At 36.8% G+C, this 16640-nt stretch overlaps 1 protein-coding gene across 1 annotated transcript in view; it reads left to right on the forward strand.

Annotated features, from left to right (window-relative positions):
- TBC1D5 (TBC1 domain family member 5) overlaps positions 1-16640 on the forward strand; it is a 286376-nt gene that overhangs the window by 169849 nt on the left and 99887 nt on the right. The window contains exon 13 of the mRNA XM_054020011.1: positions 2147-2253. Within this exon, the coding sequence (XP_053875986.1) occupies positions 2147-2253 (107 nt within the window). The remainder of the gene's footprint in view (positions 1-2146; positions 2254-16640) is intronic.

Raw genomic sequence — 16640 nt, forward strand, 5'->3', positions numbered from 1 at the left:
AGAGGAAGAAGCGTGTGCAGTGAACTGTCTTTTGGTAGGGTTTTTGTGTTGAAGACCAAACGTACCTATTGCTATGTGCTTACGTTGCAGAAGGCAAGGTCAGAGAAATGTCCCTTACACTTGGCGTAGAAATAAGTGAGGTCTGTGATGGTCCATAGTTCCTGGGGGATTTCATTCCAGTCTCAGGCTGCCTTTGGAGAAAGTTTTGTCTCAGAGAGTTGAGCTTTATTCTTCCCTTGAGATAAGGTTTGATTTTGAAATTTAGCGTGATTTTTTTTATAATGCTTCCAATGAAATTTAAAGCTTTACTGTAATTTTCTTATAGTTAGAAATATTAGTTTTATCAGTGTTTGAATCTTCATCATTGAAATAAATTTGGGGTTTTTTTCTATTTACTCATTTTCTCCAGTACCTTAAAAAAAAAAAAGGCGGAGGGGGGAAAAGGAGCAAAAAATTTCCCTCCAAGTCCCCGAGAGAGAGAGAGAGAGAGAGAGAAGATATTTAATACCTTTTAAATTACAAAATAGAAGACAGGCTGGCATGTTCAAATGGAAATACTTTAGTTTAAATGTCTATACTTTATAGAAGCATTTAGAATTTACTATCCATTTTCAGCATTTTTATTTGCTCTAATAAAATAAAAAGTATCCTAATCATAACTGCTGTACAGTGTGTTTAAATCTGATTTAAAGATGATAATTTGATTGGCTATATAATATGTGGTAGTTGCATTATACTCAGCTGAAAGAACTCTGACTGAGACTATTGTACTTGTGTTCATTATGCTAGCTTTGTGACTTCAAGAAGAAAAAACAGGTATCTGAATGTGAACAAGAAAAACAAAAGGATAGAAAAAGAACAGGCAGAACAGATAAAGAATGAGTAGGATAAGTGAGTGCTTTACAAATGAAAGCAGATGTATGAAATTACAAGCTGTCGGATCAGCAACGGAAATGAAGATGATAAAGTGGTTCCCTACGCAGATTATAATTATTCATTTTGCCCAGTCCTGCATCTTTTCCCCATAATTCTCTTGGGGGGGAGGGAGAGGTACAGGAGGAGATGAGGTTTACTCACATGAAAGAAAAAAAAATCAGATGGTAAGTCTGCATGGTCACAAAACAATAATTTATTTTGGCTTTTTTATTGTATCAGAATAACTTTGTTCTGCAAAGATATTTTCTCACTTAGGATTCTGATTGGTAAAGTTCTCAAAACAGTAAAGTTTTTTTACAATTTATTTACAATTAATGTTGTTGGAGGCAGTCTGTATGGTGCACAGTATAAGCATCATTAATAGGCACTGCTTTGACAGCTGTAGCAGATGGATTGCCTGAATTTAGATAGAGCAAAAGAAATGAAGTAGTTTACATAGACCTGCCTGAAAAGATGTGTTTAATAATTGCACTCATAATTAGGTTGATTTGCCAAAAAAGAGAGAGAGCAAGCAAACAACTACATGGTGTACTTAGGTTAGAATGGAAATGTACACATCTATTTACAATGGGAGATGAACTTCAGGCAGAGAAAAGTCTCGTGTTCAAGTCACAAAATTCTAAGAGGTATGTTAAAAGTATTTAAAAGTAAAAGCAAGAATTCAGAATCCTTAGCTGTTGCTCAGTATTTTCAGGCATTTCTCTGGGATTCTCCAACAGGTAAATGTAGGAACATGAACAGCAGAGACCCAAATATTTCACAGACTAATGTTAAATGAGGTCTTATCAAAAATAGATTTTTAATTAATCTAAAGAGAACAAAAAGTGATAGATGTCTGTTTAATAATATCTATTTGAAAAGCATACAGGGTATTTTAGTAAAGAATAGTTGTGGGGGAAAGTGTTTCTTCATGAAAGAGAACATAATTGCATAGTGAATCTCAGAGTGCCCCATTGAAGTGAATGGGAACTTTAACATTGACGTCCATGGGCACAGGATCAAGCCCACACAACACATAAGGCTTGATTCTGTAACCTCTTCCTTGTGTTAAGCAAAACTTGAGTTCGGCGGGTCTGTTTGTTCTCATCATGAGGAAGTGCTGCTAAATCTGCCCATGATGGGTGTATAGAAAAAAATGTTTCCTTTAGAAGACCAAAATATGTGTGTGTGTATTCCCCTTTTTTTATTTTTATTAATTTTTATTTTTTAGTGATCTCAAGTAATTATCAGACCTGTTTGGGACTTCTGATGCATTATCCACCTATAGGAGATGTACACTCACTCATCCTAAGAGCACTGTTTCTCAGAGATCCAAAGGTAAGATACCCATTGCTAAATATTACCAATACAGGAAATAAACCTCTTTAATAAAACATTCCAAGTGCTACAAAATGTTAATGAGACACAGTATCCTACATTTGGGGTGGGGAGGACGACTTTTTCAAAGAGCTACTTCTGGAAATTGCCACATTCTTCCTCATTGACTACTCATGGGGAGAATTGTCTGGTGAAATTAGATTATGGTTCCCCCAGCTCTTAAGTGGTCATCTTCTGCCATTGTGCTAAGCAAACAGCTCCAGTAAGTCAAATAACTACCCAGTAAAGGTTTTCCCCACTCGTCAGTAGTTCATACTTGTCAGTAGTTCATATTCTTCACAGAGGACCACATGCCAAAGTATACTTACAGGGCTATGGTAATATATATTTATATTTAAAGTGTAGGGTAACGTAAACTGTCTAGAAGTCATAGCACAATTTCCTAGTAGATTTTTATACATGTGATTTATTAATTCTGCAAGCTAACCATAGCTGCGCTTAGGGGGTCAGTAGCATCCAAATGTTGTAGGATGTCATTTTTTTTAATTAAAAATGAGATTCACTCTTAGTCTTCAAAGTTTCACACAGATTTTATTTACACTTGTTAAAGTGTATTTTCCTACTGTAATGTTTCTGACATCAGTAAAATTACTGATCTACAGGTTTTTTTTAAAAAGAACACGGCAGCTTTAGAGCTAACCTTATATTTAAAATAAAGTATTTGAGTTAATGCTGTGGATGACAGTCTTCTCGGTATCTGGATCCTTAGTAGTTCTCAGAAGTTGTGCTGCCAGCTTTAGGATTGTCTGAGCATGTCACATCACTAGGCTGCCAATGGACAGTCTAAGATAGCTTCCTTCAAGTCACCTCTGAATAGAAGAATTTCTGCACTTTTATCAGTTGGTGACTGTCTTCTGCAAAATGTCATTAGATTCTGACATGTATTCTTTTATAGATTAAGAAAAATTGTCTCTTTGTTTCTGTGTCAGTTTTCTGCAGAAATCTGTGTCCTCATAGCTGCTTGCCTCATTCCTCTTGTGCATAGATTTCTTTCAAGATGAGAAGTAAAATCCGTCATCTCCCTGATGCTTAGGAAAGTTTGTAATATTAAGTTTGTTTTTTTAAGATTTAGGCAGCAGACTGTGAAATCAAACTATTCAGCATTTACATTCTTGCCTTCTCTTTTCAAAACAAAGCAGAAATATTTTTAAAGGGAAGATGTTGAGGGGAGGGGGAAGAAATTGTGCTAAGCCATCAAACTGAATCTGGCACATGTTGTTTAATTCAGCAAAAAGAATATGTTGGTACATGAGACTAATTTAATAATGATTAAAAATTCTCAAGCTGCCCTCTGTGCCAGCTCAGGCAATGTGTGTATAGATCTTCCTACAAGCAGATGGGGCCAACCTCCCACCCCCTGACTCCCTGACTTCTTGCTCAATTGTTTTCCTGTCTCCAGCAGATGGAAGCTGACAAGCTAAAGACAAGGCCCACCCAATCTTAGCCTCATGAGACTTCAGTTTCATGCTAAATATCCTCATGCATGCTTTTGAGGTGGTGGTGTGTAGGGTGCACGTAGCTATGCGTTGGAGTGAAAAGCAGGCTGTGTCCATCCTGCAGTGTTTAGCTCCATGTCACAGTGAAAGGATCTGGCAAGGGGAAGCAGCATGGAAAGGCTCCAACAGCGGGGAGATGCCAGAGCCTTTCCCCTCTGCTGGAATCTTTCCTAGCTGCGTAGGAAGGCTCCGGCAGTGGAGAAGCAACGTGACCCTACACTGCTAAAAATAGTAGTGTAGACGTGGGAGGCACTACTTGAGTATGTAGAGAGCTATGTAAGGTGTAGACCTTAAGATTCTGGCATTGTCTTTACTACCGTCTAAACTGTGCCTAACCGTGCCTCACTGTCTACACTGCTGTTTATACCCATGCTAGGGGAGCATGCAGTGTATGTGCTCTTCATGCCTCTGTAAGTGTAGACATAGCCTAAGAGAGGTCTGGACATATTTCTTACCTTACCTTTCAAATAGTCCTCTGTTCAGTGAGAAGAGCCTGCATGAAAATGAGCCTTTCATCCCTAATTGTATTGCCATGCGGATAAGGATAATTAAGACCATTCCCCATTTTCTACGTAAGATGATTTCCCCTGCTACTTGTCACGAAGTGATCCTCCTTTTTTTGTCTGTCCTTACAAACACAAATGAAAAGTGCCTTCACATCCACTGTATGGCTGTGCTTGTCTACCTGAACAGAACTCTGAAAGTTAGAAAGCAGATCTTCCCAGAGATGATTTATTATTATTATTATTATTATTTTGATATATGCAATCTGGTGAAGCCAAGCCACAGCATTCTTATCAACAATGTTCAAGGCCCTAAGACCTTCAGAAAGTTGAGTCATTTTGCAGTCCTCAACAATGTGTGAGAATGAAGAGCCCTAAGAAAGGCTTAATAGCCTCTCACATGACATTGGCTTGCTGGTTTCAAGACTGCATTAAAAAAAGCTATGCTTCCTGGGATAGAGAGGCCAAGCTTGTTCTCAAGGACCTTTCCTTAAGAACAGTTACCTCTTGAGCTGACAGAGGGGATATATACTCCCTTTACCTGTTCCTTATTTTCCCTAGACAAACTTTAAGGTTCATCTCTGTGTCCTTAAGCACATGTGAGTTAAACCCAGTTTCTAAATGAGTTGGGATTCGTTAGTAGTGGTTTGAATTTTGTGTTGTGGAAGACTTACATATTAAATATTGTATAAGTCCTCCATAATTGCCATGGAACGAAAGAAAAGAACAAAAAGAAAGGAGTTCTGTGGTTGTTACGCAAGGATGTATGCATCTATATCTGCAGCCTTTTGGGTCACCGAAACTCCAGAAGTCTGTATGGGGCTGTGCGCTAGTACACATGGGAAAATTAAAATGTCCTCTCTGCTGCAGGTGTAACAATAGTTTAATTCTTCCTTTCTCCCTGAGGGGAGAGGCTAGAAGGCTGTAGTGTAACCTGGAAGCTATGACTAGCAAATTCAGTACTTGCTGACTTCTCTACCCCTTAAGGCTTTCCTGTGCACTTCCCATTAGGAACCGTAGATGCAGAAGTCATATTAGGTTCAATGCAATTTACCTCCCCTGAGCTAGGGCAGGTTCCCTATAAGGTTTCTTCCGAGGCTTTCTATGGTTATAATTGTGCCGTCCCATGGAGCTTCCGCTGCACTCTATGGGCAATTGTTCATGGTCCAGTATGATTTGTTTCACATAGCAAGTGTGCTCAGTGTCTTGTAAACATGTAAGGGAGACCTGGTCCCTATCCGTCGGAGCTTGAAATCTCAACTGGACAGACAGTGAAGTTCAGAAGTGTAATGGGAGGAGCAGGGTTTCAGCTTGAAAGCAGTGTAGGTACTTTACTAATATATATTTCTTTGGGAGGTTATCCTTGAAAGATAGCTAAATGCCAAATAATCTCACTCTTGGGGAGTTTTTCTTGCAGTCTAGATAAAACTGTAGAAAATGTTATGTGGGGAACAGTCTTGCCATAGCCTCCGGGGAATGGATTAGATGGACCTAACTAATGTGGCTTTTCCAGCTCTGGATCTATGATTCTGTAGTCAATCTGAATTTGCCTTTTCTTCATTGCATCCCATTCCTCCTCTTTATACCCCCTGGTATCAATGTCACATCCTTCCCCTGTTTTCTTGTTGAGGATTGATGATAAAGTTTTGGCCTGATGGCCCTCTCACTTTTTGTTGACTGAAATTTATAACTGTCCGTAGTGGAAGAGCCTGGAAGTGTCCTGGAAACAGAGCATACAGCTCTGTAATAGCCAACAACAAGTTAATGCAACTGCTTCTGAGAGGAAGCACAGAAGACTTCATATTTACAGAGCCACACTTGGGCCTACATAATGCCCAAAGTGCATTTGATTATCCCCAGTTGTTAAGAAAATCTGGAATTCAAATTTGAAATTTGAAATCTGTGTTATTGCCCCCACTCAGGGCTACACTGTGAACTCACTTAGCAAGACACTTATTCCAAATTTCCAATTCTTCAGTAAGCAGTAATTCTTCCCAGTTATATCTACCAATGGGATTTCTATCTATTTAGGGTTTTTCAAAATAGAAAGTTATGTGAAAACTGACTTTATATGTTAAAGTGTGTGTGTGTGTGTGTGTGTAGTGAGAAACTGGAGTAATAGTAGGAATTGTTCTTGTAATATACCCAAAGGAATTGATTGTAGGTGTGTCTCTGAATAGAACACCCCAAAAGTACCTATTTTTTTCCACTTTTTTTCCACATCACCACTGTTGGCTACTGCTGTGAATTTTCAAAGCAAATACTGTTAGATGAAGAAGTAGAGATGTTGAGGGAGGGCAGTCAGAAGAATATAAAGTGATTAAAAACATAGTTCTAACTAGAGTTGTTCAAATAAAAAAAAATTAAAAAACCCAATTAGAAATAAAAGTCATCGAAAATGTGAACATATTGTGTTCCTTAAATAACCAGATGTTCTCTCCCTCCTGAAGGCAGTCAGGGCTCGGAATAAAAGGTTTAAAACTATTGTTTTAAGTTAACTGTGAATTTTGCAAATCTGTTTTTACCCTTTAGCAAATAAAATTCTAATACAGCAACATAAGCAAAGTAATTTTCATCTTTGGGTATTCTTATTTGTATGGTGGTGTGTGTTGAAGTGTTAACCTTATCACAGTGAGTTATTACAAAACTAAAGCACTACATAGAACATTACCATTTTCGATTACATACTAAGAACCTGACAACCGTCCTTTGTTCGAGAGCTTACAGTATTTATCCAAAATATTTCTGCAAAATAAAAGTTTGTCTGCAAACCTTTTAACAGGAATGGTTGTATTACTTACGAGCAAGCTAGTTAGAAATAAGACAGTTTTATTCAACTCTGAAGTGCTACTACTCAATAACAGTCTATTAAAATATAATTTAAAATGTTATATTTGGCTGTTTAAAATTAACTCTTTTTCCATCACACACAAAATTCTGGTTGGTCTGATATTTTTTTTTCAACATAGTATTTTAAGAAATGTAGTAACATTTTAAAATAATGGTTCAATATATTAATGGTGAATTACAACTGAATCCCTGTGAAAGTACACATGGCATCTCAAAGATGCTATATTAGTTAATCATAACTGATATTACAGTGACTACCTTAGAAAGTAAGCAATAATATATGATTTTAAAGTCATGATCCTACGTATAACGACCAACTAGAGGAATTTTCATTTCAGCCTTTAACACTCATCATGATCTGAGCAGTAAATGGCAGGAGAAAAAAATTACATTACTGAGCTTGTGAACTGAGCTGTTTGTACATTATTTTCAGTTGAATTTTCTTCTTAAGTAGCTGCTGCCACATCTCAAGAGTTTTCTCTGAGCTGGTTTCATGTGCCTGAAAGGCTGTTTAGCTTCACTTTCTTCTTCTTCAGATAAATTCTTTTCTATACACTCATTAGCTGAGGTGCTTCTGAATAGCTGGATCTATTCTTTGAAAGCTGCCGTTATTTCAGAATTGTTTGTTTCAGTGTTTGTGAAAGGAGAGGAGCAGGTTTTTGTTTGTTTTGTTGGTTAGCACTGTGTGCAATCTGTCATTAATTACCACTCTTTAATGACCAAATTGTGGCCAATCAGAAGTTAGTCTCTTTCAGCATTTGGACATTAGCAACTCATTAATTAATATTTACTCAAGAGGTGAAATTTTGATATCTAGTATATAATGGCTAGTTTATCAGTTTAGAGTAATAGCAGCTACAGTTGTCTCCCTCCTCCCCAAATTATTCTTTATAATGCTTATAATTTATTTTTAAATAATGTATGCTGTTTAGCCATGAGTCAGCTGACTCATTTCCAGGAGGCTGAAAACTGGGCATTAGTTAAGTTTTTAAAGTGCTCTGTGCTGATGGGGAAGTAAGAAAGAAGGATTTGTAAACACTTGACGAGCAGATGACCTGGAGTTTTCAGTGGCTCAAGTCCCTGCCCAACTCAGCTTGCTTCTCTAGTCCTCCTGATACAGTTACCTCACTAGCAGCTAAGGCCAGAAATCAATATTGGGGAGGCAGAAGGCCAGAAGTGCGACAGAAATGAGGTATGCACCATGGGTGAACTTGTAGGAAAGGTAATCAGGTGGGAACTGTGAGGTCACCAGTGCACTCGAAAGAGGGCAAGATGTTCTTGCCACTGAGTGATGGGTTTGAGGTAGGGTAAGAAGGCCTGTGTGATTTTGACAGAAAGGGAGGAAGATAGTAGAAAAATACTACTAATAGAGAAGAGGAAGTTAGGAGAAACTAAAGACAAATGAATTTCTCTTTAGCTTTTCAATGGTAGAACATGGAGAACCCTGATATTTGCCCTTAGTGTGTGAAGCATTAGGATTCCATATATTTAACAAACATGTATACATTTTAAGGACTAAAAGTATGAAGGGTACTTCAGCCTCTAGCTTTATACATACAGTAAATTCCTGGCACATTAAAGCATTTAGATGGTTAACCACCTGATTTACATATGTAATAAGGTAGTTGTAATCTAAATACTATTGTTTGCCTTCCCAGTTATATGTGCTTGCAATTGACTGCCAGCCCCAAATAGGAGGACAGTTTTCAAAATGTAATCCTAAATTATAAATATACGTTCATTTTAAAACACAATTGTCTTGAGTTTTCAAGTTCAGCTCCTGTGTTGTCTTTCACTATTAGAACAAAGGTGATACAGGCAGCTACCAGTTTAATGAAACAGTGTTTGGTATAGCCATATTGTCATAGGCCCGTATAAAAGTAATATATGCACAGTGAGTCAGTAGTTACTATTCATTTACATATATTTAATTTAAAACCAACATATCCCAGGCACTTTTTCAAATATTTTGATATATTAAAAAACGAAAGGGTCAGTATTCATAATAAAAAGACTTACCCATCCTTGCCAAAATTGATCCCCATCTTCCCAAATATGCCAGTCATTTAATCAACCTATCATAACTTAGCCTTCCCTGCCATAGCATCTTTTGTAGATCTCAACCAGTATTTTCAGGAAAAGCCTTGGAAAATAGAGTGCTCAGAACTAATCAATATCATGGATCCTTCATAGCCGTCCTCCCCTTTAAGCCAGGGGCCTGTTACCTAGAGCACCTACATCGGTCATCAGAACCCTGGTGGTAACACATGAAGTGGAGAGGCAGTTTCTTAGCTAGCTGAATATATTTGTGATGGTATCATTTATATTGTCAGTTTCTTCATAACACTCGGTGGATGGGCATCTTAAGTAACTAATAGTATGCAAATATTATGACAATCCACCTTCATCAGCAAGTGTATTTAAATGGAAATGGAGATTTGGGGAACTCAGAGTATCACAGAATAATTCCTGAAATTGGGGTGGGTTCAGCGAAGAACTACAAGAATGATCTAAAAGGATTAGAAAACATGCTTTATCGTAGTAGACTCAGAACTCAATCTATTTAGCTTAATAAAGCAAAGGTTAAGGGGTGACTTGATTACAATCTGTAAATATCTACATGGGGAACAAATATATAATAATGGACTCCTCAATCTAACTAAGAAAGGTATAATGTGTATATCTACATGGGGAACAAATATATAATAATGGACTCCTCAATCTAACTAAGAAAGGTATAATGTGTTCCAATGTCTGGAAGTTGAAGCTAGCCAAATTCAGACTCTAAATAAGATGTAAATTTTTAATAGTGAGAATAATTAACTACTGGAACAATTTACCAAGGTTCGTGGTGGATTCTCCATCCCTGACCATTTGTAAATCAAATTGGATGTTTTTTCTGAAAGAGATGCTCTAGGAATTATTTGGGGGAAGTTCTATGTCCTGTGTGATACAGCATATCAGATTAGTTGATCACAATTATCCCTTCTGGCCTTGGAATCTATGATTTGGATGCCGCTGTACAAACCATGGTGTGCTTATAGTCAAAGCAGGAGTATGGTAGTGTTCCAATAGTAAGGAATTAAGCAGCACAATTACTGTGCCATAACTACTTTGCCTGTCCTTTATATTTCTATAAAGCAATATATACAATTGCCACATAAAAATCTTGGTGAACTAATGGCTAGTCAAAAAAAAAAAAAAAAAACATTACACATGTTGATAACTTCATGATCCCAAACATTTTTTTAAAAAGTCCTTGAATTTTCTGACTGCTGGGTACCCAGGCAACCTTAATTCTGCCCATATAGAGATACCCTGGCAAAAAAAAGCAGTACCGAGAGGGTATTAAATGTAGAGATATGGTGTTTGGGGACATGGGATTATTGGGGAAGAATTGGAGAGGACATAAATAGGTAGAGCAGAAGTTATTTTTCTGTACTCCTCTGACTTTGGTTAGGGATTCATTACCACAGTGAAGCCCCATCCTCTAATAAGCGAGGTTTCCCTGTGGTGAGATAGAAGGACAGGGGAGAAAAAGACTGGAGGTGAAATTATTTTTGGGTATTTTAATGCCAAACGGCAAACTGATTTTTAAAGACTGAATGTTTTTCTTCTTTGAACAGGAGAAAATAACAGTAGTAGAGGCAAGAGCAAACCTGATAATGGTTTTTTAAGTAAGAGAGAGAGGAAAATGAAGCCCCTTGTAGCTCTTAATTACCTGGTACCAATAAAACCTACTGCACATGAATTTGTTGGGGCTGTTTCTTTTAAATGACTAGTTTACTTATATTTGAAAAGTCATCTAAAGCTACTGACCCTGTCCTAAAGAATAATGATATTAGCTATACAATGATATAATAAACCATATTTAACAATGTTAGAATGAGGTGATTATGGTTCTTCTTGTGTGCAATCTGACAATTCAATTAATCACTTCTATTTTGTGAAGTAGTTCATCAAAAAGTACCACTTAGAACAGTTTCTCTCTAATGAAAACTTCTCCACATCATAATTAATGTATTTGACTAAAATTTATAAAACAGAAACTGAGAGTTGTATAAAATGGATTCTGAACTTTTTAATATATGCAAGAATGACTACTATACCATGTCTAGTGTAGTGTGATAAAATTATAGTGCAGGCTATTTTGACGTGAATTCAGATATACTATTGGTATGCTGACATTATTAAATTCAGCATAGTAAATATTAATGTATTAACCATTACAATATGTACAACTCTTGACTATATTATAGAATATTTCTGTCATCCCATTTTTGACTGACAGGAATCTTTGGGTGTCAAAAGAAATTGCAAGATACATGTTATCCTTTTCAGTCTCTATTTTATGGATAGTTAGGTTTGGAGATTTGAGGTGTAGTTTTATTCTTTTAATCTTTTTAAGGATCAGCATTTACCAAAATGTGTCTGCAGTTTCCTTTATTTTCAGGATCCCAAAATGAATAGATCTTCCTATCCCATGACTCCAAAAACTTAACTTGTCTCCATCCTTCATGGATATAGGCATAAATATCATATTACTTTTATTGTAGTGAGCAGATATGTAGATCTCAGAAGGTGCCTATTCCAGTCCTTTAGGAACCTCTTTCAAATTTTTTACATACCACATTGTATACAGAACACAATAAAATCATCATCTTTGCTCTCCAGATAGCAAAAATAAGCCAAGTAGCACCTTAAAAATATTTCACCTTCCCCATATATATACAGGGGTGAAAATAACTTAAGGGACTTACTGGTACGCAGGGCCGGAATAGGGTAGAATAGGGTTTTATTGGTGTCAGCTTAGAATAGCTGCATTACTCAAAAAGTCACAAGTGAGTTATGCGGGTTGTCCAAATGAGTGCCAATAAAACCATAATGTGGTGGCTTTTCTGTATATAAACATGTTATATTTTAAATCTGAAAACTTGGAACATGGGCAGGGTTAGAAGCAAGTCTAGCTGTGTGTTGCATTTGTAAGCTTGGATCTCCCCTTTCTAATGCTGTAAAACTTCTATTTCCTAGCCGTGTAAGGTTTTGAGATATCAGGTCATAAATCTGTCATTGGTACCTGGGCTCACTATTTAGTTACTTTACTCCTGAAAACAAGGTTTCGGGGGGGGGGGGGGGGGAAAGGTGATTAAATTGAAACGCAGATTGAAATTATGTGGTTAAGCAATGTTGTTTATGCAAGATGTGGAATTTACACAGGTTAGAACATTAGTAGGGTATTTTTTCTGTCTGGAATATTGATAAAGGCTGGTTTGGTATGCTTTGATCTGCCTGTTAAAAATATGATATATTGTAAAAACATAAGTGAAAAAGAGCATCAACTAGTTAGGACAAGGAGCTAAAATATATGTGACCAAAATTTTCTTTAATTCAAGTCAAAGGGTACGTCTATACTTACCTCCGGGTCCGGCGGTAAGCAATCAATCTTCTGGGATCGATCCCGGAAGTGCTCGCCGTCGACGCCGGTACTCCTGCTCCGCGAGAGGAGTACGCGGCGTCGACGGGAGAGCCTGCCTGCTGTGTGTGGACCCGCGGTAAGTTCGAACTAAGATACTTCGACTTCAGCTACGTTATTGACGTAGCTGAAGTTGCGTATCTTAGTTCGAAGTGGGGGGTTAGTGTGGACCAGACCAAAGATGATATTTATAAATCTGAATTAACATTTTTACCATTTCTTTCTTCTTCTCCAGAGAGAGAGAAGACCATAATGTACAATAGTATGTAATGCAGACCATAATGTAAAATACTTTTCTAGCATTTGAAACTCCCACTCGCCATAGGGATGCAGGCTTGACATGTAAGGAAATTGGAGTTGGTCGTTATTTCTAGTTAGTATGAGTTCAGGGAGTTCTCCTTGTTTTTACCCTGTGACTGAATTCTTAAATTCTTTTGGGGCATTTCATTTGTTTCAGGAAAAATATTTCCTTGATTTTTCCAGTCAATCAATTGACATACAATAGTAATCCGTTGTACTTCTATAGCATTGTCTGTAGGCAATTCTCGAAGGTATTTTTATTTTTTACAAGCATTAATTAATTGAAGCCCACAGCATCCCTCGGAGAATGGTAAATAGGTAGTTTACAGATAAGAAAGCTATAACAGAGAGAGGGTTATAGCATATCAATACAAAAACCATTGATAGAGTTCGTCTCCTGACCCCCAGTGTCATGCTGTGGTCAGTAACAATGCTGTACCTCTTCTTTTGATGCAATGTTCTATGTTAATATAGATGCGCTAACAAAATATATATTGGCTTATATTTTAGTCCATTGGCTCTGAACTCATTTACAGAGAGCAGTGGGGTGTGGTGTCCGACAATACTGTAAAATAACAATGCCCCACTATTTTGTAAATATTTGTAAAATCTGTTGCAGGCTGATGCCGTGCATTTTGTGCCACAATGGACAGCACTATACAACATATAACTTCATTTCTTGCGATCACGTCTTTTTAAGATGTCTGAAAATTTATTAAAAATGTTGAGCTGTTGTTTATATCTATTTGCCAAACCCATAGCAAGATACAGCTTCTTGGAGACATAACAAAGAAAGAGTGGAGAGGTTACATTTTCTGGGCACCTAAGCTATTAGGTAGTCATTAATATGCACAGTCAAATTAATTATTGGTGCATAATGGAAAGTGACAGCTGTGGAACTGAACAAACTGTCTTCCTTATCTACATTTTAGTTGTACTTCACTTCTGTTCCCAATCCACATTTTAGCTATGTATGTATCAATTTTTATTGAAGAGTTTCTTGTATTGCATTAGAGAAGGAAAAGGTAAAACCTTCACAGTGAATATAGGATCACAGATTTCCCCAACTTTAATTATAGGCAAATGAAAAGGAAAAAATTAGCATTTTAATATAGAAATATCTTAGGCTTTAGGAGAATTATGATAAATCTATTGTTGCCTAGTGAACTAAATAAGGATATTACAACAAACTGTCTCCTTAGAAATATTTGTTTAAATAGAGGCTACAATACTTCATCTTTATCTTTTTTGGATAATTATTGCTATTTCAGGCGTTTCTTGTTCCAGGTTTAAAATACCATTAGTTTTTCAAAAAATTATAATTGGCAGCATTTCTTTGCTATAAAACTACTGGATGGAAAAAAATTCCAGTTTGCTTGTGAGATAATTATTTTAGTGAGAGTTTTGTTCTATGTGAGATAATTACTTTGGTGAGAGTTTTGTTATGCGTATACAGTTCACTATTGCTGTTTCTTTCTCACTTGGTTGCATTTAGGTTATCTAGTTTCAGTTGCAATCTATTAAACTAAAGCTTTTTCAGTGGTTGAGGTTTTCCCACCTGTCTAGCCTAAAACACCTGCAACATATGTTTGCATAACCCTTCAATGCTTTGCGTTTTGGGCCTTGAGAAATTCCCCCAGAGCTTTTTGCTTATAAACAGCTGAGCAATTCATTTCTCTAATGACGAGTGTTTTTCCCCTGGCATTGAGGCAATAATATGTTCACTAAAATAAGTCTCATTTTTCATCAGAGAGGCACATTAGACATCTTTTTACAGTGCTGTTTCATCTTCTGAACCTTCAATATCTGGGATATTTAAAAACAAAAACAAAAGGAAGGAGAGGAAAAACTAAATCTTAAATTGTGTTCTGTAGATTTCAGCACCAGCACTTGCACACACATATTGGAAACCACCACATGCTCACACAGTTAAAGCATTACATTATGGGAGTAAATTAGCTTCCTTGATGTAGGGTACAACGATCTTTCTGACTTGTATCACTGAAGCTTGCCCCACTATAAGATACTTAATTACATAAATAATTTTATATAATTTTCTTGTTTGACTTTTTTTTAATTACATGATTTGGGTTTAGCAAAACATCTTTCCTTTTTTCCCTACCAGTACCTCAGTAAAGTCTAACTCAGGGAACCAGGCAGACATGTTAGAATTTCTGTGACCACTCATGGTCTAAGCAATCAAATGTTTCACTCAGTTTCCCGAAATGCTATCTAAAGTTATAACAAAGAGTTTAAAGACATGGAGCAGAACCTTTGCTGGTGTAATTCACACCATCTAAGCATCAGCCTGATTGGATGAGATTCTCACCCCTGCTCCCACTCTTTAGTCAGCTAAAATGGCCAAAGGAAAGTGAAGCATCTCTCAAAACTCTGGATCTGGTCTGGAACTGAAAAAGACAGCACAGATTGTCCTTGGGGACTCCCTTGCAAGCCCTGATGTTAATATATGCATGGAGTGTACCTGGGGGTAGTCAGGACCCAGCCCATGATGCTGTGGAGTTTTTGGACAGCACTGCTTTCCCATATGCAGGTTGCTATAATTTAGACAACCCCTCAGGATTGTCTAATTATGCAGAGGGCTGTTGCAGTCCTCAGAGTGGCTTAGAATCAAGATGGCAAAAAGGTGACTCAAAGCCACCATAGTCATCTACTCCCTCTGGGCTGCGAATGCTGTGCTGTGCTTCTAAGAGATGCAGCACAGAATCCTTCACACGTATATCCCTACTTTACATGCTTGTTACTATAGTTCTGTATAGTATTTCCCCCTTTTAAAATCTGTTAATTCAAAATTAAAGCTTTCGGTTGCTTAACATAGGCTATCTAGTTATAAAGGAGAGAATTGAAAAGTAATTGAAAAACCCACAGAAGGTTGTTAAAACAATGGTATTTACTATTCCCCTATAGGCAGACTATGGATTCCTAGACTCTTCTGGCTAATGTGACACCCCTAGAAGAAAAATCCATGGTAGTTCTGCATTTCACATACCTATAGAAAGGCAGGGGAGGAGTTAATTTGTTAATCTCCTTAATGCCCTTTTTATACTCTTTATCAAGGGCAATCAGCACATAATACTAAGGTTGGGGTGTAGCAGATGTAAAGTATTGATCAAAGTACACATTAGTTGAGAAATAAAGGTATGAAAACTTTACTAACAAGTAATTAAACATGTAACTATAACTATACTTGTTGGGGAAAAAGTAAAATTTGGTTATGAATGGTCAGTAGATCAGATTAACTTATTCTATGTGTCCTGAATACACAACACATCTAGTACAGGGGATACACAAAGTTGGGTATGTCTACGAGAGAAATTAGTTTGAAATTAATACAGAAAAAAATTGTGTTTTTCTAGGAGTATTTCTCATTATGAAATTTATGCAATGGATTTTTTAAAAAAAATATGAAAAATAGTGAAGTTGCTATGTGTCAAAATCTTAATTTCTGTTACTGTCTGTTTGAAATGCAGCTTTCAGAAATATTGACTGTTTAGGATAGTAGTTTTCAGATATCTGCATGTTAACATGTATGTCAGGTTTTTAAAAATAATGGGATTTTCTTAAAGGATATCTTGTAGTGCTAAAAACCATTTCCAACCATAATCCTCTTGGTTTTTATTGCCTTACATTTTAAATGCTGTTTTTTCAACATCATTTTTTCTGAGGATTGTTTTTTCTCCCCCTTCC

Source organism: Malaclemys terrapin, chromosome 2 (genome assembly GCF_027887155.1).
Source record: "Malaclemys terrapin pileata isolate rMalTer1 chromosome 2, rMalTer1.hap1, whole genome shotgun sequence".
Lineage (NCBI taxonomy): Eukaryota > Metazoa > Chordata > Testudines > Emydidae > Malaclemys > Malaclemys terrapin.